This window comes from Trachinotus anak, unplaced genomic scaffold, assembly GCF_046630095.1.
Source record: "Trachinotus anak isolate AG129_WGS33_773 ecotype Australia unplaced genomic scaffold, CSIRO_AGI_Tana_v1 ptg000031l, whole genome shotgun sequence".
Lineage (NCBI taxonomy): Eukaryota > Metazoa > Chordata > Actinopteri > Carangiformes > Carangidae > Trachinotus > Trachinotus anak.
Window position 1 is genome coordinate 5,451,976 of NW_027273882.1, and position 24,190 is coordinate 5,476,165.

The 24,190-nt window shown below is 40.4% G+C and overlaps 1 protein-coding gene across 4 annotated transcripts in view; it reads right to left on the minus strand.

Moving 5' to 3' along the window:
• The window catches only part of lama2 (laminin, alpha 2), a 174,318-nt gene that overhangs the window by 109,768 nt on the left and 40,360 nt on the right, over window positions 1-24,190 (minus strand). For all 4 annotated transcript variants that reach the window (XM_071467458.1, XM_071467457.1, XM_071467456.1 and 1 more), the window contains exons 4-14: window positions 18,061-18,112; window positions 16,546-16,736; window positions 12,772-12,951; window positions 12,383-12,472; window positions 9,849-9,966; window positions 7,551-7,729; window positions 7,358-7,457; window positions 6,820-6,877; window positions 5,799-5,901; window positions 5,444-5,584; window positions 2,491-2,655 (exon numbers count right to left, since the gene is read on the minus strand). In XM_071467458.1, the coding sequence (XP_071323559.1) occupies window positions 2,491-2,655; window positions 5,444-5,584; window positions 5,799-5,901; window positions 6,820-6,877; window positions 7,358-7,457; window positions 7,551-7,729; window positions 9,849-9,966; window positions 12,383-12,472; window positions 12,772-12,951; window positions 16,546-16,736; window positions 18,061-18,112 (1,377 nt within the window). The remainder of the gene's footprint in view (window positions 1-2,490; window positions 2,656-5,443; window positions 5,585-5,798; window positions 5,902-6,819; window positions 6,878-7,357; window positions 7,458-7,550; window positions 7,730-9,848; window positions 9,967-12,382; window positions 12,473-12,771; window positions 12,952-16,545; window positions 16,737-18,060; window positions 18,113-24,190) is intronic.

The window sequence follows — 24,190 nt, forward strand, 5'->3', positions numbered from 1 at the left end:
GTTGTAAAACCAAAATAATCTCACATAATCGATTTATCCATCCTTAATATAAAACTATTAGAGCCGCTTTAAATATTACCGTTTGAGTTTGGCTCCACTGAAACCTTCTGAAAAACAAGCTTTAGACATGCAGAAGTGTTCATTAAAATGATGCTACACTCTCAAACTTGCAACATTGTTAGTTTATGTTTTGCTCAACATGCCGAACCCAGCTTATCTGCCCTCGACTGCAAAATAAACCAGAAACATTGCAAAAAAAAAATTCTTTTAACAGAGCACGCTTCCATGAGAGTAATGGCTATCCTTGAGAATGAGCAGTCCCTGGACCTACACAGGCGATAAAATACCCAATGAGCGTCAGTGGAACATGCTTCTGGACCAATGAGCATCCCACAGAGCGTGCTAACAAGCCAATGAGCACTCTGAGCACTTTCATGCACCAGAATTAAGCATGTTATCACACACACACATTTATTCTCTTATATATCCACTGCTAGCTTATCATTACACACAGCCTGTCACTTCCAATGATACATGCTAACATGACAGACCACGGTGAGAGTGTGTGTGTGTGTGTGTGTGTGTGTGTGTGTGTGTGTGTGTGTGTGTGTGTGTGTGTGTGTGTGTGTGTGTGTGTGTGTGAGAATGAGTCGCGTAGTCAAGTCACATAGCATCTATCTCTGTAACTCGATCAGAGATTGAAGCAAAGAATCGCTTTTTCATATAGTACTCGCACACAGCTCCTAGCAATCACATACACGTGCGTGCACACACACACACAGACACACACACACACACACACACACACACACACACACACACACACACACAGTGGTAATTTGTTTGTTTCACATGTATGGAGGCATTTGGTTCTGCTCTGCTGTCCCTAATGCCTCCAAACACATCATTATCTGACTTATATAGGCCCGGGAGTGTGTGAGTGTGAGTGTGTGTGTGTGTGTGTGTGAGAGTGTGTGTGTGTGTGTGTGTGTGCTTGAATGAGAATATGGGATTCTGTTTGTGTGTGCGCTAAGAGAAAAACAGTTGATTATCGAGTTCAACAGGCGAAACACTGTTTACCCTGAGAGACACAAAGCGAGAGAGATACAGAAAGAGAGAGATGAGAGCTCGGGGTAAGTAGAGGGGGATGATTTAGGAACAGGGAGGAGAAAAATGGGAGTCATGGAGGGATGGAGTGAGAGTTGGAAGAGCAGACCAATGAAAAGAAGCAGGAATGGAGGGATGGTTAGAGGGAGGGAGGGAGGGATAGACGTTCAGACAAAGAAGTGAGATGACAAGCCAGGCCTGCAGGGTGCAAAGTAATGAAATTCAGTGGTATATTCCTCTAAGCCATGACACCCAGACAAATCACAGTCAGTCTGTTGTTGTAGTAGGGCAACAACTCGACTTCAGAAACATGGATTGCAGCTATTTGCCAGCTGGAGTGATAAAGTCTAATCATGGCCACAGAAAAGCGTAGCACAAATTCAAAGAGTCGACATTAGCAGAAGCCGATACAGAGAATCAGGGGCGGGAGGGAGGTGAGCATCCCAGCAGGATGCATTCTCACCACACTTACATCCAGGGGATATTTTTCAGACCATAACCGGGTCTGTTTATATGTTCGAGCCTGTCCCAGTGTTGTAGCCTCACGTCAGCTTTTAGGTATTTGCCTGTCAATGTTTGCATGAGACTGTAAAACGGTAGGAAATGTTAATGTTGTAATGCAAACAAAACAGTTAGCAGCAACCTGAAAGTGAACGGACTAACAGACACTCATATGAGACGTTTGATTGCAGCTCATCATTGTGTTATCACAGAGTAATCAGACTGGAACAAAGAAGAAAGACTTCAACCAGTCTGCTTGTTGGTGCAACACCTTCAGAATAATAAAAAAAAAAGCTGCACAAAGTTTTCTTTCTCAGCAGTCTTAAGCAGCTGAAACAGGCATTTACATTTTGCCACCAATGCAGTCATATTGTAAGTCACCAAGTAAAGAAATAACCCCAAGTGTAATGAATATTATTTCACGTGTCTCCTCATATTCCCTAGTTGTCAGTGTTAGTCTCAACTGTAAAGGAAAATCGACGCACAAAAACCGTGGAAGTAAAATGAGGCCAGTCAAAATAAAAAAAATCCTCCCCTAATTACTGTGCTTTGAACTCAGTTACAAATATTAACACATGGGAGCTATTGAGACAACTGCTGCATTTCCACTGAAATTTTCACTGAAAATAAGAATGACAGACATCTTTGCCTTATCTTCACTATATGACTATGTATATTGATATGTATACTGTACATAATTATATGCCACTAAATATGTTCACTGTTGTGTACATGGGAATTATTATTCATACCTTTTTTATATCACCTCTTTATTTTCTTTGATATTTTCTTTTATTTAAGTCTTATTTTAATAATATAAATCCTATTATATTTTAATTGAGGTGTAAATAATCCTTTGTGTGTCGAGCGTCTGTGTCTAACCTTGTTTCCCAGGTACAGTCCAGGTGCATTCCAGTAGTAGGCAGAGCCAAGATCATGCAGAACATCCGAGTGTCTGACGCTCAGATATGGAGGCGTCTGTCTGTGTACAGACCAAACTCTCCCTCCTGTATCTCCAACCAGGTGCCAGCCTGTCAGTGTGGTCTCCTACAATATCAACATTCAGGAAGGAAGAAGGAAAACGAAGTTAAAGATTTACTTTAAGCTCCATCTCTTGAGAAAACAGCTTTTTTATTCTCATATTCAGTATTAATAGGCCCAGACCATAGTTCAATATGTCTCATTTCAAAGTACACAAAGTGTGCTGTTTAAAATTCAACAACCCAGAGATTGTGTGGCATAATATTGAGGAAATCACACACAGCTCTGTCACTCTGAAGGGGTTTCAGATCAGACCCTGTTCTCTGTTGCGGCAAAGTGCAGCAAGCTTTCAATTTTTTTCTTTCAAACTTTTTGTTGTGGCAGGTTTTCAGCAGCACTGCTCCCCCTCTATTAAACTACATGTGGAGGTATAGAATATAGAAATATATTAATAAAGAAAACAGTGTATATGAAAAGATTCCACTGTAATTTGGAAACATTCAAACAGACCTGACCTTTTCGTGCTTATATAAAGAATCAGATTATTTTTATCCAAGCACTGAACTTGCTCACCGTCAGCAGATCAGTAGCTTCTGACAGCAAACATATTAAAGCAAGTCACCAGTCATGTTCAATGTGGATGGACTTTATAATCTGACAAGCTTTACTCACACAGTACTGCCCAGCTGATGGATCTTTCTACCACTGTACAGAACAATGCACCAACTGTTTCAATAGATTTGTCCCTCCACCACCTAAGCTCCTTATGTTCTATAACCAAACTTGGCATGACCACTGTGTGTCCAGTGTCTCGATGATGACTGGGCTCTGTTCTGTATGGCCATTTGAGATTTATCGTGCTACCTACTGAATCCTGCGATGCTGCTTGGGTTCACCGGGCAGCACCCTCAGCAGCAGAGCCTATAATGCCAAATAAGTGTGTAAAGATTTAAACAAAGGATTTTGTTTCTCCAACAGACAGAGAGTAGTATCATTTTCTCAGAGTGAGAACAATTCTACATAAACTAAAAACAACCTTTATCCTTAGACTCATGTATAAGAAATAAAAGAACAGATCACCACTATTTAGGATCATTACATGATCATTCGCATCTATAACTGAAAATGATTTATTATTAGTGCCAGTATAGCACGCGCTACAACTCAAAACATGTTTATGTTTAAAGGTTTCTGTACATATGCCACATGTCAACCTTGAAGTCTTGCAACTGACACCTAGAAGAGCTTTTTTTTTTCCTCGACTCCACAAGGATTTTTTGTGTGTGTGTGTGTGTGTGTGTATGAGAGAGACAGAGCCAGACACACATCTGTCGTTGCAATTAACCTGACCTTGGCTTCCCCTTTTACACACACACACACACACACACACACACACACACACACACACACACACACACACACACACACACACACACACACACACACACACACACACACACTATCGGTGTCTAAATCAGAGCTGTCATCCTGTCAATGTCTCCTCTCCCCACCCCTCCCATCCCGCCTGTCAGTCAGAAACTGTTTTCCTCTTTTCACCTCTCTCCTCCTTCTTGCCTCTTGTCTCGTCTCCACCCTTCCCCTCTCCACTCGTCCTCTTCTCTCTTTTCTTTTTCACCATTCTCCTTTGCTTTCACCTCGACTGTGCTCCATCCACCTCCCCTGTCTGAGATGTGTACTCGGCAAAGATTTGTCTTAGCTTTTACACTTACTGCCCCACTGCTACTCACTACTGCACATTAGTATAACAGTGATTCAATTTTATTTTCTTCCAGATGCTTTTAACATTTGCTATTCTAAAAACTCTGGGCCTGATTAATTAATCATTTCACACCTCGTGTTGGATGCATTCTGTGCCTGCGGGATATTTATCAAACTGCACCGGTGTGGAAGAGCAGTTTGCCCGTCATCTGAAAAACGTCTTCTGGGTCAAATAGCGAGGTGGATCTCCTCCCTTTATGCACATGTATTTAAGGGAGCAAATATGATGAGTGCATGCTCGGTCTGCTGTGAGGATCAGTTTGTCTCTAAACATTGGCCACTGTATTACGAAAAACCAGACACAGCATACAGGACTAGTTGGTAAACAACTGTAGCTGCCGATTTAACCGTGAACACCCAAGCCAGGTGAGAATGTACTAGTCAGTCACAAAAGCTTAATATCAGTTAGCAGGCTGGGTAACTTAGACACGAACTGAACAATAAGTTAACACATCATATCAATGGTACAAATATGATTCTTCAACATACAAACGTGACTCAGGTCTCATGTCTAAAATCCATGCCTGTTGTTGAACTGCGGTTACTCCAGCAGAGCAAGGTTATGTAAAAGTGTAGGTGCAGCACAGTCACAGTAAAAGGCCAAGACAGTTTCCTCTGTTTTGGGCTGTTAAGAGGTCAACACTGTCAATTAACATTGATCAAAAAAACAAACACACAAATTAATGAATATCACAGTTAGACTCGACACAAAAGATTTGAACAGACTTTCTTCGCCTCTGCATGCAGATTTGTTTATGAGCCTCCAAATTTATCATAGTCTGAAATTTGCCTTTTTAAATGCTGAATGACTGGGCCATAATGATAAACACACCACAAAACCTGTGCAGTGTAATTTGTGTCAAGTACTTGTAGCTCCTTGGGTGTCTAGTCACCCTCTCAGGGTTAAAAGTATATGGTGGACAGGATTGATACAATTTAAATGTCCAACAGCAACAGTGATTTGTATGGATTAAAAAAGAAGAACCTCTGGATTGTTGACTCAAATAAACACACACCCTGGTTGCCTAACAGAAAAGAAGTGTGTGTGTGTGTGTGTGTGTACACAGGAGCTTACATTCTGATAGGTCCAGGTAGAGGCAGAGCATTGACTGGCAACGCCCATACAGGAGCACTTTTCGCAGCCACGCCGATTGCCGCCTTGGAGATTGTAGAATCCCAGTTTACAGCGGTCGCAATTTTCCCCCTCTACATTTTCCTACACAAGAAAGTCAGACAGAGGGAGACAGGAGGAGAGAGAGAGATGAAAGATGCAGCAAAGTTTATGGACTGCCCTCAAAGTGACGTTATGAGCACAAGCAATGTTACTGCAGCGTTAATGTGGTGAAGATAATGATGACAGGGCTAGAAAGGTTAGCGCAGAGTACTTGTCATTATTAAGTGTGTGTGTGTGTGTGTGTGTGTGTGTGTACCTTGCACATGCAGGGTGTTATACATGGGTCATCGTTTGTGCTCCCTTCCACACTGCAGTTACAGCGCTGACAGGACGGGTAGCCCATATAACCGACAGCACACCTGGAGACAAATGAGTTTAATAACAAAAATAAAGATGAAGGTGATGAGGTCACCTCACAGCCAGAAGGTCAGGGGGTCACTTTTAAATAACCACTGCGTCCTCCACATCCTGGTCCTGGTTAGTCAGTCACTGAACGTTCAGTTTGCAGCTAGCTGAACTCGCACCGTGTGTGACATGTATGTACGTACAATCTCACAGGAAATACACAAAGAAGCAACTTCCTAATTAAGAGAGAGAGTGAATCAAAGCAAGTCTATTACAGCACATTTTAAGAAGTGATCTTAAAGATGATGCTCATGCTGCTGGTGATCGGAGGGCAGGTCATTAAAAAGTTGGAGGGAAAATTGTATCAGCTCTTAGGCTGGATTACATTAAACCTGAACGATATCTACAGGGAAGTGGATTCATTCCAGTGAGGATAATACAACAAGCAATAAAACACAACAGCTAATTAAGATAAAGCACTTTGTTGAAAGATTTACTGGTTAGATGGAAACTTTTCTTGCTGTATTTATTTCTTTTGAGTCACACATTGTGATTTTAACCTGATATTGAGAATGACAAGATTTTTCTTGATGATCTCAGGCCGTGTTCAGGTCTATTAGGGATTCAAGTATGTTTAAGATGTTATTAAAGGAATAATATCTAAGCTGCAGTCAAAGAAAGACAGCTTATCAAAATATGAAAAATGAAACAGTTTGTCTTGTATTTATACATTTAGTGACCTCTTTAGGTAGTGTAAGGTACAAAACCAAGTGTCATAAAGTATTTTAATAATCATCAAAGAGCTTAATGGAAACTTTCTGGCAATTTCCAAACACTAATTGGAACAGACAACAGCTGAAAGGTTCTGCTCACCTGTCACAATGTGTCTCTATCTCTTTCTGTATGTGTGTGTATGTGTGCGTGTCTCTCACCTGTCACATCGCAGACCCCCAAAACCCTCCTTACACCGGCATGACCCTGCTGGCTGGGCTGTCAATCAAGCACACACAGGGACACACACACACAAAGACACACACATTTTAAAAAAACAACAGTGTCAGTGAGACAGAACAAGTATCTCTTAGAAGTGGCTGCACCTAAAATAGCTCCACTTTCTAGACATAAAAACAGTAAAAACACAAAGAGGAGTAAAATTATCTCTAATATAAATAGTTGTTCTGTTCTGCTAAATACAGTTTTCAATAACAGGAGCCTGTGCGTTCACAGCTGAACTTGACTAACCCCAACCCCATAGGAAATCAAGCTGGACTGAATTGATGAAATGCTGGAGCTACTGAAGTAGCTCTTTGAGATGAATTAAAATGTGAAACGTGCGCTTGCATTCACAATAAACTTCTGTATATGCGACGAATGAGGGAAATTATGGATATTTCAAGACATAAATGACGTCCACGAAGACAGACACAGGGACAAACAGAAAGAATAAAAAGATGAAGTCTATGTGCGTACTGGGCGTGGCCTGGCTTGAATCGGGGACACATGCTTGGCTGACAGAACCGTGTGGGTCACATGAGCAGGGGATGCAGGGGTTCTCCTCCTCAGCGCTCACCTGGCCAGGGGAAGAAGCCAAACGTTTTTTAAAAACATAATGTTCATGATAAATTTCAAATAAGGCAGAGGGATGCATGCGTATGTGACGTACCCCGGCAGGTCTGTAGTATCCAGCCACGCAGGTCTGACAGTTGATGCCTGCTGTGTTGTCCTGGCAACCAATACAAACCCCACCGCCTCTGTATTTGCCGTGGATGTCCAGGCTGAGTGATAAGTCTGCTACTGTGTGATTAAAGTAGCACTCCTCTGCCTTGCCATGGCAGTTACACTCTGAAAACAAACAGACACAAAAGCTTATGTACTGCAGTGCTGGGTTTGATGGGATGGTTAAGACCCGCCCCCACCCTCTGCATCCAAATACTGAGCATGAAGCAAAGAGGACTGCTTTTTTAAATCCATTTACCTCTTCCACATAAGAGCTTAAAAAAAAAACAAAAAAAAAAAAAAAAAAACACCCAATCCTGTTTTGAGGACATAACCCTGAGGTTCACACAGTGACCATGAACAGCGTTTTATCTCTTTGGTTTCAGAGAGAAAAAAATGCATCTTTCCTTTCACTTATCTTGTCCACTCCCTATGGTGGTTAGTGAGAGAGCCTGGCATTAGCCCTTTTTCCCGCAGAGCTTAACATCTTACTTTATAAATAAGTGGAAAGTGTTTGGTTTGGAAATTTGAAGAGAAACTTGGATTTGAACTTCTGCTCTAGGAAAAGACAGTTACATGATAGTGGACATTGTTAAAAAGGTGCCACAGAACAAGGATCTCAGATATGTGTCCCTTAATTGCCAGACCTGCGTTGGTCTCACCGCTACCTGACATGTGTTGCTTATGGCTGTGGTTCTCAAACTTTTTCACACCAAAACCCTTATACTGACACAAACTAGACTTTGATAAGATTTTCTCCCAGGGTCCCCCATCTGATAAGATTTCAGCTTTTAGATGTTTAATCACACAAAGCCAGGGCCAAAATAGTAATAAATTCTGCCATTGTGTTACTTATGGATTGAGATACAGTGAAAATAAATGACTCTCCTTTTTGCTGGGGACCCCCAGGAACCCCTGGAAGAACCACTGGTTTATGATACTGGTGTGATGACAAAATATAATGCAGGACGGCCAGTTTGAGCAGTTGATTGATTAATGTAAAGTCTCATCAGATACCACAACACTGCACAGCATTTTATAAAGGTAATGTTTTTACTTCTCTGAAAAGTACAGGGTAGGGGACAGAGTGCATTACAAACTTATCCACTAGTTATCTACCGGAAATATTCGATTGCACATATTGAACTATGTAACACAGCATCTTGCTTGATAATGTTGTATTTTGCTGCAGAAAAAGTTAAGCCCATTTTTTTTTCCATGCAAAAATGTTTTTTTTTCCCCTCACAGTGCTGTTGTCTGACTGAATACAGCATTATGCACCTCCTGGAAGGCAGTAGTGAAATCAGATGATTCCTCTGGATTTTTGGTTCATGAAATATCTCCAGAGGTTGATTTGTATTTGAAATGCCATGAACCAACACAAATCCATGAGTTGACAGGGTTGGACCCTCTACCCACTGTTACTCCACAAGGATTATGTCAGTGTTTACAGCTCTGCTTGGTAGAATAACAGTGGTGGAAAGGCCACTTTTATCTCCAGGATATTTCAGGGTTGGCACTGCTAAACTGTGAAGTACAGTACATTTCATTTGGAGGTTTTCTATCCCCTGATCTAGATCACCTTTTACAGTAATTATGAGTCTGGTTGCATATTGGTCCTGCTGCTGCTGCATCCCTTCACATGCAGCAAGGATGGGTTGCTGTGCTGTACTAGGAGACTCTGATCCTGTCCTGAATGGGCTGAATCTGTCATGGCTGCTTCCTTTACTATTGTGCCAGTCTGGAAACTTAAATGTACTTGTCTTGCAGTGTCAGTGTCAGGGCAGAGAAAGCAGTTATCAGGCCACAAAGACTACAGAGCCTGTCAGGAGGTGTAGCCCATGTGAAATAAAATGAAGATTACATGTTGTAACCCCACGTTTTATGATGACAGGTGGACGCCTCTACCCTCATTGCTCTGCTGCTTCATAGTTGATGAAGGTTAATGGATGCAAAGGTGACTTTTGATGGCTGCATACAGTCTTATATCAAAGACCGATCCTGATTGGCTGGCAAGACTGTAAATTTTAGTGCACTGTGACTGTGTGCTGTAGTAATATTACAGGTATATTATTAATTGACATGTGGTGTGTGGGTATATATGCTAAATCACAGTAGGCATGGACAATGTGAAAAGAATATTTCCATATGGGGAAAGTTTGTAGGAATAGTTGTGTTGTGGATGGATTGTTGTGTGCCTGTGGGTCCTAGTGTGTAATCTAAGCATGTAATTTGTTTTTCTTACTTTCACAGATATGTCGAGTGAGGAAGGTTCCTGCCATCCAGGGCTGCTGGTGGTAACCAGGGCAACAACGATCACAGCTCTCCCCGCATGTGTTGTGTTCACATTCACAGCTAAACCTCTTCATCCACACACAAATAAATGAAAATTACACATTAACAGAGCAGATCTAAGTTTCACAGATTTGTCAATTAAACAGACATGAGCAAATGTGTTTAAATAAACACATTTGTGAGCTGGAAGCTGATGTCACCGAGTGTTAAACATGGTAACAATCTGAGTCATGCACACATTTTAATTTGTGCTTTTTCTCTATGATCTGTCCAGTTTCTGCTAAAGAAAAAATAATTACATGTCAGGCCCTGGCTTGACACTCATGTACATTTAGATCAATCCGACATCCATTTGGGAGAGTTCACTGTCTTCTTCACCAAATGCCATTTTCCTTGATTACAAGAAAAAGTGCAGCTTGCCAAAAAAGTGGTAGTAAGTAAAAAGTAACTTATCACCAAGCTGAAATGTCCCCCCCCCTCATCTTTTCTGTTTGAGGTTTTGTGGTCTTCCATGTGTAACCACACCTACAGTAACAGTGATGTCAGGATGTACTGACCACACACATCTGCTTCACTCCAGCAGGGTGAGAACTATTGGAGATTATCAGATGGTGTTGAGCTACTTTTTGAAATGTTAAAAATGTAAAACAAGTTTAGGTTGATTTTAATTTGAAAATTGAAACATGTGATTTTACACTGAGACATAAAATTGTAAAAAAAATTAAATTAAATTAAAAAAAATTCTGTGCGTTTACATTTGAAAAGTCATACACTAAGAATTGTTTCTGTGGTTTTGGGATGGTGAGTAAATCGTCGTATTTAGTAACATCATCATCAGAACATTCACATGAATGTGAAAATGGAAAGCTGCGAGTAGGTAATTACCAATATGCATGACCTATTGTAGGCCTAACAACAATGTATTCACAGGAGAGCCAACTGCAATAAAATAACTTGGTTCACTTTCCAAATTGTCAGTCGATAGCAAATGGGTTCACTATCACCCTCTCAGGAGAGGAATAAATTCAAAACTAAACACAGTCAAAGCAGAATATAGCAGGAAACCTGCCAAGTTTGAGGTTCAGTAATTCAATTTAGGACTTTCTGTAAATTGGTTGATGTAGAGAGTGTGCCAGATTTAACTGCGAGAGGTACAATAGCACAGCGAGAGCCAAGTTTGGATTTGTTGGCACCAGTGAATTTGCCCCTTTTATCTGAGACACAACGCTACAACTCTGGCTTCAGGCTGCCTTTGTGCTGAGTATGCATCTGAGCAAATGTTCTGAAGATGATCATCAACAAATCATCTCACAGGTCTCCACCTCTTCTGCTGCCTGAACGTCTGCCCATGACTTTACTACATGGATGCATGGACTTGTATCGAAGGAGCTAAATTTTCTTGTGGAAACACAATCTCTACAAAATCGAAACTAAATAAAGTGGAATGCAGATAGCATGTCACATTTAGGCCTGATAGATTATATATGAGTAATTATATGCCAACCTAGCAAAAACATGTCTGAAAAAAGTTTTTAAAAAGAATTTTAAGTGAAAATGAATTAATCTACTGGACATCATACTATATCAACCTGCTGAGGTCTTATATTTGAGCCTGGACACCAGACATCAGTTCACAAACAGTTTTATTTAAAAGATTTTTTCAATGTATTTCTCCATGTACTATATTTGAATATTTAAAACTTTTCAAATCAGTGTCATTCAGCAGTTACACAAGTTTGACAAAAATTAAGTGGAAGAAATATTCAGTGTGATGTATCAGAAGCAAAGTTGAGATTCTGTAGAATCTGACTGTATAAAAAATTATTTAATGTAAAGAAGGAAACGAAAGTTGTGATTTCGTGGAAGTCATGAAAATGCCATAATATGCTTTGGAAAAAGATTTCAAAGAAATATAAAACAGATGTGACTGTATTCATTAAGATGCCCAAATGTACATGAGTGCTTTGCCTTTCTCAAACTATTTAAAATACCCCTTTAATGTGAACTTTCAAGATTGGAAGAAAGGTGAAGAGAAAGAAGAAAGTGGAGCTCTCACACCAGTGACATCACTTATTGTCAATGACATCATCACTAAGGGACCAGACACCAGTGTCACATCTGGGTAAGACTTCGTGGTTCAGCCTCAGGACACAAGACTCTCCGTGTGTGTGTGTGTGTGTGTGTGTGTGTGTGTGTGTGTGTGTGTGTGTGTGTGTGTGTGTGTGTGTGTTGAGGGAAAGATCAGGTGTCTGGTATCAAACACTCCTGTTTGAAGTGACATGGGAGACAACGCTTTACTGAGTCACCTGTGTCCCCTGCAGACAGGCACACACACACGCGCACACACACACGCACAAAAAAAGTTTGATATGAGGCGGTAGATAAAAAGCTGGTGCCTGAGGGTCCTCTTTGCTCCTGTTCAACAGTATGGAGGAGCTCCATTACCTTGGTGGTATTGTTAACTGGACTGAGAGAGTATCTTACCTGTGTAAGAGCGTTGAGTGGGCAGGCTTTAGCATGGCCATAACAGATACACATCCCTCCAACTGAGATGTCCTTAATGGAATAGTAGTACTGAAGGGAGAGGTAAAACATGTCATTATAAGCACTACAGCATTAATGACCATATTAGCAAATTATGAGGTGTTATTAGAGCAAGATCCTGCACTCTTATCTGAGAGGACATTATACCTAAAAAAGGATGTCCTGACCTAACAAAAGATGGAGCCACATCTGGTGATGTGTTGAACAGTAGCACTGCCTGTGTTCGCCACACTGCATCAGTTGTACATCACTTTATACAAAACAAAGAAAAGAAAAGAAAAGAAAAGAAAAGAAAAGAAAAAGTGTTGTGTGTCTGTGTGGAGCCTCACCCGTCTTGTCACAATGGGATCGATCTCTTTGTGGTCGCGGAGTGTCAGAGTCATGAGGTCAGCGTTCAGCGTTCGGATTCGCTGAAACACCAGTCTGATGTAGCGGGCGGAGGTGAAGTTCAGCAGGGTCGGGGAGGGGTCATCTGCACTGGGACGGCCATTGATCAGCGATGTGTGAATCTATAGAGAGAGAGACAGATGAATACTGACTTGTCACAGCAGCAGTTAAACTAAGACACTGCGCTAAGACAAACAGTAAAGGTGCTTTCTGGTTTCTTGTAGTGGCAGATGGGAGGAGGAGTGAGGCGCCTCTGTGGTGAAGCCAAAGAGAAAACAAACATAAACAGATCAGAACAAGGGAGAGGATGATTAGCAGCAACCTTTTTAACAGGAAGCAGTTTGTGGCACATTTGTCCTTAAATTAGCAGACTTTGAAATACTACCAACCAATAACCTGAACCATGGTGTTATTTGTTTTCGGTCTTCAGATGATAATATAACTGAAGTTCAAAAAGATGCTTAAAATGTAATATTTGATTAAAGAAGCACCAATCTTACAATGGCTGGAGAGAGAGAATAATGTTGGGGATTCTGCCATGCTAAAGCTGGTTTTGCCAAACAAAATCCCAAATGCTGATTCTAAATTCATCCTAAGGGACTTGCAGGTGACTAACACTGGAATATTGTAAAGAAGCAGCACTGTAGAAAAAAGTGTGCAAAAAAAGGTGTCACAAAATTATCAATGAAAGAGAGAAAAACCTCAGGAAGTTCAACAAAAACAATGCAGTGAATCAGCAGATAAATCCTGCAGTCTCACAGCAGCCTGCCACCTACCCACCTGACTGTACAACTACAGACCAGTGATTTGTCTTTTACCTTCTCAGCCTCAACAAACTGGAACATACCATCTGCCCAGGTAACTTTAGGGGGAGAAACTGTTATAAACCTTTCAAAGAATACACAATAAGGACAAGGCATTATGTTAAGAATATTTTGTTCCTGCTGACAATCCCAGTTTGTCTGTGGGCACAGACACACACTCATTAGTGGACCAGCTTTAGCAGAATGTAATTTACTGCAGAGCAGTTTCACCCATTCTTCCACTGCTTAGAGGAGCTAATCATGCACACCTGTTTTCACTATCAGTGATAGAGCAGACATCCAGACCAATATCACTCACACTTATTTGGTGTCTCATGTTTAACCTGACTGATAAATCTACAGATGATTCAAACCACTGGGCTGAAACGGAGACTTTGTGTCAGGGAGGCCAGATGTGAAGTAAACTAAAAAGAAAATAAAAGCATTTATTTTTTTCTGATAATAATTATATTTACTGAACAGTAATCATTGGATACCTTCTTTCTAAATAAATCTCTACAGGCAAAAGCTGACACTTGATCTCTCTAGGTGCTTTTAATATTACACATCCTTGATCCAGCCCAATATCCACACATAGTGGAAGATTCTGGAGCAGCCCAGTCTCATTCAGTGCTGATGCAGGTAGTAGTGTGCCCTGTATGTAGCTGGGAGAAAAGTGAACATGTGGAGGTCGGGGTTATTCTTGTCTGACGATAGGGTTGTTTGGTCAGGGACATTAATCCTGCACTACATGATTTAAAAAATGTTGCTGGGAATGTGTCAAATTAGCAGCACTGCTTTGTGGTGACCGTTTGTGCAAAAACAATTAAATGATTAAATTTGTGATGAGGGACAAAGATGTCCTGATATCAGGCAATTTAATTAGGAGGCAGAGTTCAACATGATGCAACATATACCCACAGAGTCTGTTGCTTCTCTATAGGTTTCATTTTGTTTACTAAACAAACTGACACTATGTGTTGTAACTACTTTAAATCAGTGAAGACGTAGAATAAGCATGGATTTATATTCTGTATCACCAATAATCAACAGGCAGCCACATAATGAGGAGTGTGAGGTTCTGTCTGTCTGACTGTCCATCTGTCCGTCTCACTAATGTGGCCAAAAGCAACATTTGGCATCTAGAAAAAAGTCTCACAGAGTGGGCTGACCGAATGTGCCTGTGTGTGTGTGTGTGTGTGTGTGTCTGTGTGTGCGCCTGTGTGTGTGTGTGTGTGTGTGCTCGTGCGTGTCAAGGGGGAACACTTGATGGGTGTAAGCTGCACACTTGGAAGTGACGAAGGAGATGGTTGTGTATATGTCTGTGTATCCATGAAAGTGTGTGTGTGTGTGTGTGTGTGTGTGTGTGATGAGTGGTGGGGTGACATTGTGAATGTGTGTGCAATGCTGTGACACATCGCCTACGACTCATTATGGTTTCACTGTGATCAGACGGCTAGGGAGCTGTCAACCTCACACACACACACACACACACACACACACACACACACACACACATTCAGACACCTCCATCGTTACTTGCAGCTCTTGACATCTCCCAGCTCGCACCCCCTCTAGCGCTCCCCCGCAGGACATAGACACATATACAGTGCAAACACACAAGGACACACACACTTAACACACAAGCATGTGCAAGCTCACACACCAGCACCCATGTAAATGTGTACACATATTCAGACAGGCATCTAGAGACCTGTGTGGGAGATGTAGATGTGTGATTAGTTTATTTTCACTGTAGTATGTGTGTGTGTGTGTGTGTGTGTGTGTGTGTGCGCATGTGTTTGTGTGTGTTCTACAGTCCTCTTTCTCTTCATTAATGTCAGTTACAGCAGGCTTGCCCCTCTGTTCTTACCGGGTGCAACCACACACACAGCTGATCAAAGCAACAACATAACAGTAAACAGTGGTGTGCATGTGTGCGTATCAGTGTGAGTGTGTTTTCAATAAATCAGAACCCAAATTTAATCAGTGACTCAAACAGCTGCACACATTTAAAAAGGAAATATACCCACTTTTTCTTCTTAATTTTGAAAACCAACATGGTTTTCATTTCATGTTCCTGTTCTGAGCACAGACTGGTGCATTATAGAGAACTTACATCAATATTTTACTTTCTTTTATGTAGATTATTTCAATTTTACACAGTTTGACCTGGTGTCATGATCTGAGATTCATCTTAATGCATTCTCACATTCTCGGCTTATTATTCCTGTCTGCTACTGTAGCCCTAACGACACCTCCCCTGCAGACCAGAAATTGCCCTTCCCACTATTCCACAGTCCCCTGACCAACACCTGCTTGCACACCTGCCCTCATCATGTCCACCCCTCCATCAGATAACTGTCTTTCCCAGGTCATCTTATTTGCCTCGCAACGTTTGTCCTGCCTGCCTGCCTATGCTCTCTACCCCCTCAAACACGTTTGGGAGTTGTTTGCTTCCTGTAACTGCTTCACTGTCAGTGACCCTGTTTTTGATTAGAAGAAACTGCCTTTTACTTTATGTGCTCTGCCTCTGCATCCTGCTTTTGGCTCCACATTTCAACTACAACCAGAGTTGTGACTCCTCGCTCTGTTTTTTTCAGGCGTTGATCAAACAAAGATTCCTCGCCACGGACACGTTTGATTCAAAAAAAACATGTTGGGCTCAGTGCAACTGGACCTGGATCGAGCCACTGATGCGAGAACACCAAGTGTTGAATCTCTGTGCTTAAAAGTTGGAACCATAACTAAAAAAAAAGAAGAAAATAAAAATCAGAAAAGCCCAAGGCACATCACAGAGGTAAAATCTGTGCAAGTGCAATCAAACTTATCCCAACTTTAATCCACCCAAACCAAACAGAACCAAACATTCAGCCTGAGTCGACCCGACTCCACAGGCACCATCCTACTTACCTCTCCGTTCTCCAGGGGGTGAATCTTTGAATAAAAGGACGTGCAGATAACTTCATCATCTCTGGTATAAGATGGAGGTCCTGTGCGTGGATTAATGTTGAATCGTGTCAGGCACTCTGTGTCTGTGATGGCGTAGTACTGCCAGGGTTCAAAGGTCACACCGTCTATTGAACGCTCTAAGACCCAGTTACCTGCGGGCAAAAATATTGGAGAGGAAAATAATTATGAAATGCTTTAAATGTGCGACGTGGAGGAGAGAAAAGATCAATAAAAACAGTGATGGACACCCAGCCTGTGTTTAGGTCATCCTACTTAAAATACATAGAAAATTGACAGAACATTCCATCCCACACGTTTCTCAATAACTTGAAGCAAACTATGATGTTCTAACTCCTGGAGTGATTGAATGCAGAGTGAAGGGAGTCCAGTTAATGGAAAAACCAAATAAGTAAATTAGATGGCAATACATATGAGCTGCCACCAGCACTCTGCAACTACCAAGACATGGCAGTTTCATTTTTTAAAAATAAGATTAACACTAACATTAGCTGATGCTTAAAATTTTCATGCATTTTAACATGGAAACATCATGTGGTGAGTTTGTGCCATGTTCCTTCAGGTGTCATTAATGTTTTCTCTGTAACAGTAAAGTTGGCAAAGTTTTAGATAAGGATGAGTGAAGATTGAATTTGGCAAAAACATGGATCCTGAACAACTTTGGAAGTCAAGACAAAAAATGCAGATAAGATTTTTACAAAATGTTGAATTGTTTCCTGCTATCAGTTTGCAGCTAACCATTATACCAGGTGTCTGAGGCTAATGTGTAGCTAATACAGTCTTCTGGGTTATTTTGAGTGTTAAATTACTGCCGGTCAAACTGCTATGTACTGTTCCTCCCGTGCACTGTGATTCCTATGGGGACTTCATGTTGTTCTGTCACAGGTGATACACTGTTTCTCCCTGACATGAGAATCTAACTACTCTTGATATTTTGTGACACCTTGTTAAAAGCATCTCATCATTTTTCCGATTGGTAATGCCTTTCACTGACCTTGTTGTCCAGTGCATTTGCCACAATTTCACAACTGCTGCCATTAAAAATCACAAAATCCTCAAGCTTCATTGTGAACTTACACACCTACAAAATGCCTGTTTGGTTTAGTAGTTTGTTCAGTAACAGTCACAGGCATTAGATTATCAGGATTATTGATGTTTTAGATGTTGAATTTTATCAAACATCTGGATATCAAGAGTTTGTAAGACTGGAGTAAAGTTTATTTTAATGAATGGAGTCCTAATCATTCAAATTAATTGTGGATTCTCTGTGGGACAACAATGTGCTCACATGGCTATAAGTATTGTATTTAAGTGTTCCTAAGACTCAGGCTGAATATAAGCCTGTAGTTTGCACTTTAATCACATAGTTACTGTTTAATTGTATAATCAAAGCAGTAATGGTAACACCTGAAACACTGTGTATCTGTCTAAACACAAATTATGAAGCAGAGTGCTCACCGGGGCGAGGTGAGTTGGCTGCCTTTATGATGACATAGGCGATCTGGAAAACCTAAAAAATACAGAGAGATGACACAGTTAATTAAAAACAGCCAAAACATCTGTGTTTCAGGAACCACACTTTGTTTTTTGAATGCTAGTGTCCATCCATGATTATAGCACACCTAGTAATTGTTATCAACTTTAGAAAAGCATGTGATGAAAGATGAACTTGTGCTTGTTGTCAGTTTTATTGGACCTCCTGAAACAAAATCTAACATTATTCTGTAAGTAATAAAGTCAGGAGTGAAGAGTCAGGTCAGTCAATCACATTCTCTGACCCATGTTCACATCAGTATAGTTTTCAACTAAGCAAATGGAGGAAACTAAAAGCCTTGTTCACATCCTCTTAAATAAATAAATCAGAATGTGAGGGCTGCATTTATTATCTGCATGTTTCTATTTGTCTTTCAATAAAATACAATGATCTTTGTTTTCCTTCAGTTTTATCACTGACTACACAGACAAACACAAACACTGGATGTAGGTCAAATGCTGACTCCCTGTCTCTCCTCACCACCCCGTCTTTCACCCCATCCCTTCTCTCTGTGAGGATCTCTCTCTTTCTTCTCATGATGTGGGAAGCAGTGTCATATTGCAGCAATTAGAATGGGGAGAAAGCTACCGTGTGTGTGTCTGCGTGTGTTTGTGTGTGTGAGAAAGTGTATTTCAGGGTAACCTTATAGCAGTCATTCAAACCCCCTACAAAGAGTCACTGTTACCTGTATTCAGGAGGATGGGATGATATGTGTGTGTGTGTGTGTGTGTGTGTGTGTGTGTGTGTGTGTAAGACAGCTCTCAGTGGTAGCTTGTAATATGGTGACAGCTTTGGGACAGCTAGGCAGCTCAAGCAGCTAAACATAGAAGAACACAGCTAACTAATGCAGTGTGTGCGTGTGTGTGTGTGTGTGTGTGTGTGTGTGTATGTGTGTGGAAGACTACAGTGTGTCATATTCTATGTTTTGATCAGATGTGGATCAGACGAGGGACTTTTTTTGCCTCTAAAGCTCAACACAGCATCAACAAATAAACACACCACTAACTGTCTGGGCAGGAATCACACGGCTGGTAAATAAATGTTTATCTTGCAATCATGACATCTGATGTCAGATTGGTAAGTTTATGGTGAGTTCACGTCGTGAACACATCATAGCAGCTTTCGATATAAAATTTAATTGGCCAGATTCTCTTTTCATACAGATTTTTTAATTCATTTTTTTGGGTTTTGTTTCTGTACTGCAGCCTGGTTTGGCAATTTTGATCTTAAACTTTAAGCTCAAATGAACAGCATGTCTGCAAGTTTCATCAGGTTAAATAAGTTAGAATAAGGCAATTAAATGTTATCTCACTGGATTATGAACTCACACCCCCACAAATAAATGAATAAATGAAATGAATTAGCATAATACTAGAGTAATATTACTCTAGAGTTACGGGATTTCAAGGCCAGTGTTTTTGGACATCTCCCTTAGATTGTGGATTGAATTGGAAATTGTAAAAACAGTATCATTGATCAGTGATTTTTTAACTTACGATTAAAATATTTGAGCCTCTAAGTGAGCTAATTAACTAACTAGCATGCAAACTGGTGTTAACAGTAGGTAACTGTTTGGTATTATTTGTTCAGAATGCACAAATAGGGGGTGCTGTCACAAAACAAACAAAAAAAGTTAATTACAACATTAATTTATGTCTTCTAAGTTGTGGTTTCATCTCATAAGGAAGTACATAGCAGATCTGCAAGTTCTAAAAAAGTTTGCTTGGACTTAAAAGTGATCTGAACTTGTTAGAGTGAAACAATCAGTGACTCATTTATCCCCAGATGAAATGACACAGCCTCTTAATTGCAGTTTGTTTTCTTACTGATGAATAATCCTGTGATTCTAAAATAAACTACTGACTCAGTTTCCTTATTTTTATATTTCACATCACTTCATACTGAGGTGTTGAGACTGCAGAGGAGTGGAGGCAAATAATTCACTAAGTCTTCAAATGCAACAAAACTGTCTCCTATTTTTTCATCTCAAGTGGTTTTAACAGTCAAAACCATAGAAATCAATGTTCATTTCAACAGGCTTCTCAAGCATTTTATTGCAGCCATCTTTGACATTTGTTCTTTGACAGGAAATAGTCATGACATGCCAGGGAACGGTTGTTGGCAGATATTTGAGGATAACAGCCAAATGAGCACTTAAAATGTTTATTTTAATGCTCAGTCAGTCCACTTAAACCCTGTGTCCAGTATGGTCGGGTTGCCCACAGTTAAATGGACTGTGAAGAATCCATTTTGTCTTAGCGTGATTTGCACACACAGTGACAGCGGTTTTACTGAACAGCTGGTGTTTGCAGGCCATTCACATGGAAACGTGTTAAAATCTCTCTGGCCTGATAAACTGGCATCGAGCTCCAGTTCCAGTTAGCACTCCAGCCAATTATGTCTGGATTTGCACACAAAAGCAGAAAAGACTAAACTGAAACAACGTGGAATAAGATCAAAATGAGACAAAAAGAATTAAAAACAATGACAAAATGTCAGTTCTTTTGGGTTTTGACCTCGGACATTAACAAACACACACATGCAGACACACAGGTGGAGCAACACAGCAACAGCACTGGTATGCAGACTCGTTAAAATTTACTGCCACTTCAAATGAAAATGTGTTAACATCTCACTGGACTAATAAAGTAGCTTTTGGCCCAGCTCTGAATAAGGGTGAATCATCCAGCATCCTTGACTGCCAAACTTAGTGCAGACAAACAAGCAGAAGATATTCACTGGAGCCACACAGTCATCTCATCGCAAGATCGTTCTGCTTTTCCACTAAGCTGCCACTAAAAACAATTTGGAGAGAGATTTTGAATGACTGTCTCTTGACAGCGCTTCAGCAAACACATTAGAATAGAGTTCAGTATTTGACTGAATTGCAAATTAAATTTACAAAAATAAAAAAATAATATGAAATATAAAAATATTTCAAGTTTTTCACATTGGCGTAAACAGCGGAGAGGCTGCAGAACATACAGACAACAGCCTCTGGATAAAGCTGAGAAATGGCCTGGTGTGGAAAAGCCAATTGAAATCCACTCTCTTCAAGTCTGCTTCTCTGTCTGAACGGCCCAAAACACACTTGCACACACAAATAAAACACATACATGCACCAACACGCTCGCTCACAGACTTGGTTGTAATTTGGCCTTAAGCTTTTTAAATAGGCTTCAGTCTGCATAAAACACCAGATGCTGCAATCGCTCTCACATTCTTGCTTTGGCCCGAGCTACTGTTCTACATTATACCAACAAAGTTTGATAGGAGACAGCAGATGTTTCATTTACCTTCTGTCTGTTCTGAATAAAGATTTCAGAATTAACATTGTTTTATTTTTTTTTATATGTACTGTATATAAAGTAACATTCCTGTGTAGAAAAAAAGCATTATTTTAAAGATATCAGTAATGGTCACTTTTCATCATTAACCCAGGCTGCTAGCGTAGATAACACACGGTCAAAACTGTGCCTTTTCACGAGATGTTTCAACAGATTACTTACACGTTCAACACTTGTTGCATATGTGGCTGCAAGCACAAACACACTATCGAACGATTATTTCTCGCTGCTGCACAACGCTACAGCATGTGAGAGAGAGCTGACCCCACCTCTCCCCGCACACGAGACAGGGAGAGACAGACAGACAGAGAGAGAGAGAGCTCCCTTCTCGATTGGAAATGGCAAAAGTGTCTTTATCAGAAACAGAGTTGGTGAGCTAAAATGTGCAGGATAACTTTTATGTAGCAATAATAAATAGGAAATCTATTTTCTTAATTTCTCCAGTCCCGCGAGCAGAACCAATAACATCAGAGCTCATCGACTCTACAGTTCACCAGGGCCTGTTTAATACCTTGTTTGGGTGCCCATCCCTAATCATCAGTATCACTGGTCTCTGCGTGTTCATGTCTGACACCTGTGTGCTTTTGACAGTGGCTTTTTTATGACGTTTGCATTGTAAAACTCACTGTCGTTGTTTTTTGTAGAAATGCGTGAGGCTCATAGTGAATGAGCAATTAAGTCAAACAAACAACAATGAGGGATTGTAGCTACAAAAAGCCAAAAAAAAAAAAAAAAGACAAACACAAGCATTGTTTTTAAATCATGAAGCCATCTGCAGAAAAAAGTTGTTGCCTCAAAGTTGTTTAAAGTATTACCTTATCTGTGACCGCAAGAGTAGGACTGAAAAAAGCTAATAATAATAATAATAATAATAATTACCAAGTATGACACAGACAATTCAAGTAAGAAAATGTGTAAAATGTGTAAAATGTGTCTGAGGGTCTGGAGTTACATTAACTTAGGTTGGATTCCCTTCTGTGATCAAAAGGAATAACATAGAAATGTGAAAAGCCACATTCAACTTTCAGTTTAACTACAGAACTGAAGGCAGGGCACGGATGAATTTCCCTGTAGAAGCAACAGAGTTTGATAGAAATCTCTTAAATCATGCAACAGGACACAGTGGTTTAACAGGACCTGTGAACTCCATTCATTACTTTTCCCCATATGACTTTTCCTGTGGTATCTTTAAAAACTTTCTCTAATTGACTGCTCAGAACCGGTGACAATAAGGTCAGTTATCTCTGTTTACACTCAGGATTATCATTCCCCTAATGCTTTACACAAATGCATTTTATGAACATGCACAGAATTATTCTCCCTCTGATTGGATTAACTCATTTTGTTCATAATTGTGTTTTGATTGAAATAGTCTGGGTACACAGTGTACCTACTGTATACTGTATGTATGCCATTAAAAAAAATAACATATGCAGCTGCATGTAAACAAGTTCTTGGGGAATTCAATGTAGCAATTTCACATGTGACAGACATGCATTTATGGTAATTATTCTTGTATATGCGTGTGCATGTGTCTATATATTGAGGCGTTTAAGATCTGTGGGTCATGAAAGCACTTTGACTGACAGCCTCTTACAGGACCCTGATCACTCTGCCAGGTTCTCCTCCTGCCTGCAGTTAGCAGAGCCAGTGCATGATTTGACCATGTCCATCAAACTGTCCATCAATCAAACTGGCCGCTGCATTTCCATAATAACTGTAATTTAACTGAACGCCATCTGAGGCTGATAAAAGAGAGTTGCCATGACGAGGCAAGTTTAACCCCTGATGATAAAACAGTTCTAAAACGTTTACTGGTAATTTCTTAATCTATATGCATTGTAATGCCTGAGCCTACAGCCACGCAAGCCTTCCTCGATTGGAAACACATGGCGTAAAAACTTTGATAAGATGAATGATTGGAGGTATAAAATCTCAATAATAAGTGGATAAATGAAAAGAGTATTTACTCATTTAAAATGAACAAAAATGTTTAAACCAGTAAATTAAACCTACAGATAATCAGGACTTGGGTACTAAGCTCTCACAAATTCAGAATTATTCCTCAATCCTCTTCAACAGATCTCTTCAGAGGACTCTTAGTGTAAAGTCAGATGCATCTGCAGGCACAATTACAACTCAAGAAATCATCTAAAAATGATGGAAAACATACACAGCAAATCAACTGTCTCTCTCTCACACACACAAAGGCACGCATGGAGAATCAGCTCCCACTTTTTCTCATTATTTAGTCTTTCCGTCCAGAGAGGCTCAGCAATAACAAGAGAGGAAATGAGGGTGGTGATGTCACAGGCGATAACCACACACACACAAACACACAAGGCCACTGTCATTTTCTGAGTGAGATGACTGTGGTCGCGAGGGAAATTCAGCGCACTGGAGGGTAAATAGCTTTCCGTTGGAGAGATCGAGTCCCACACACATATATATATACACAGACCACTGAGGCGTGCACATGTTCACACAAACGCACACACAGACATTAATGGTAGCGAGAATACAGTCAATCACTCCAAATCAGGCGTGAGGTCGATCTACTTGGATCAATACAAAACTGACTGACAGCATAAACTGAGAGTTGCTTGATGACAGAGGGATCATTTACAGTCGCTTCTAACGGAACTGGTTGTTAAGGTCGTTTCATGTCCAAATATTTTAGAAATTAACAGCATTTGAATATTGATAA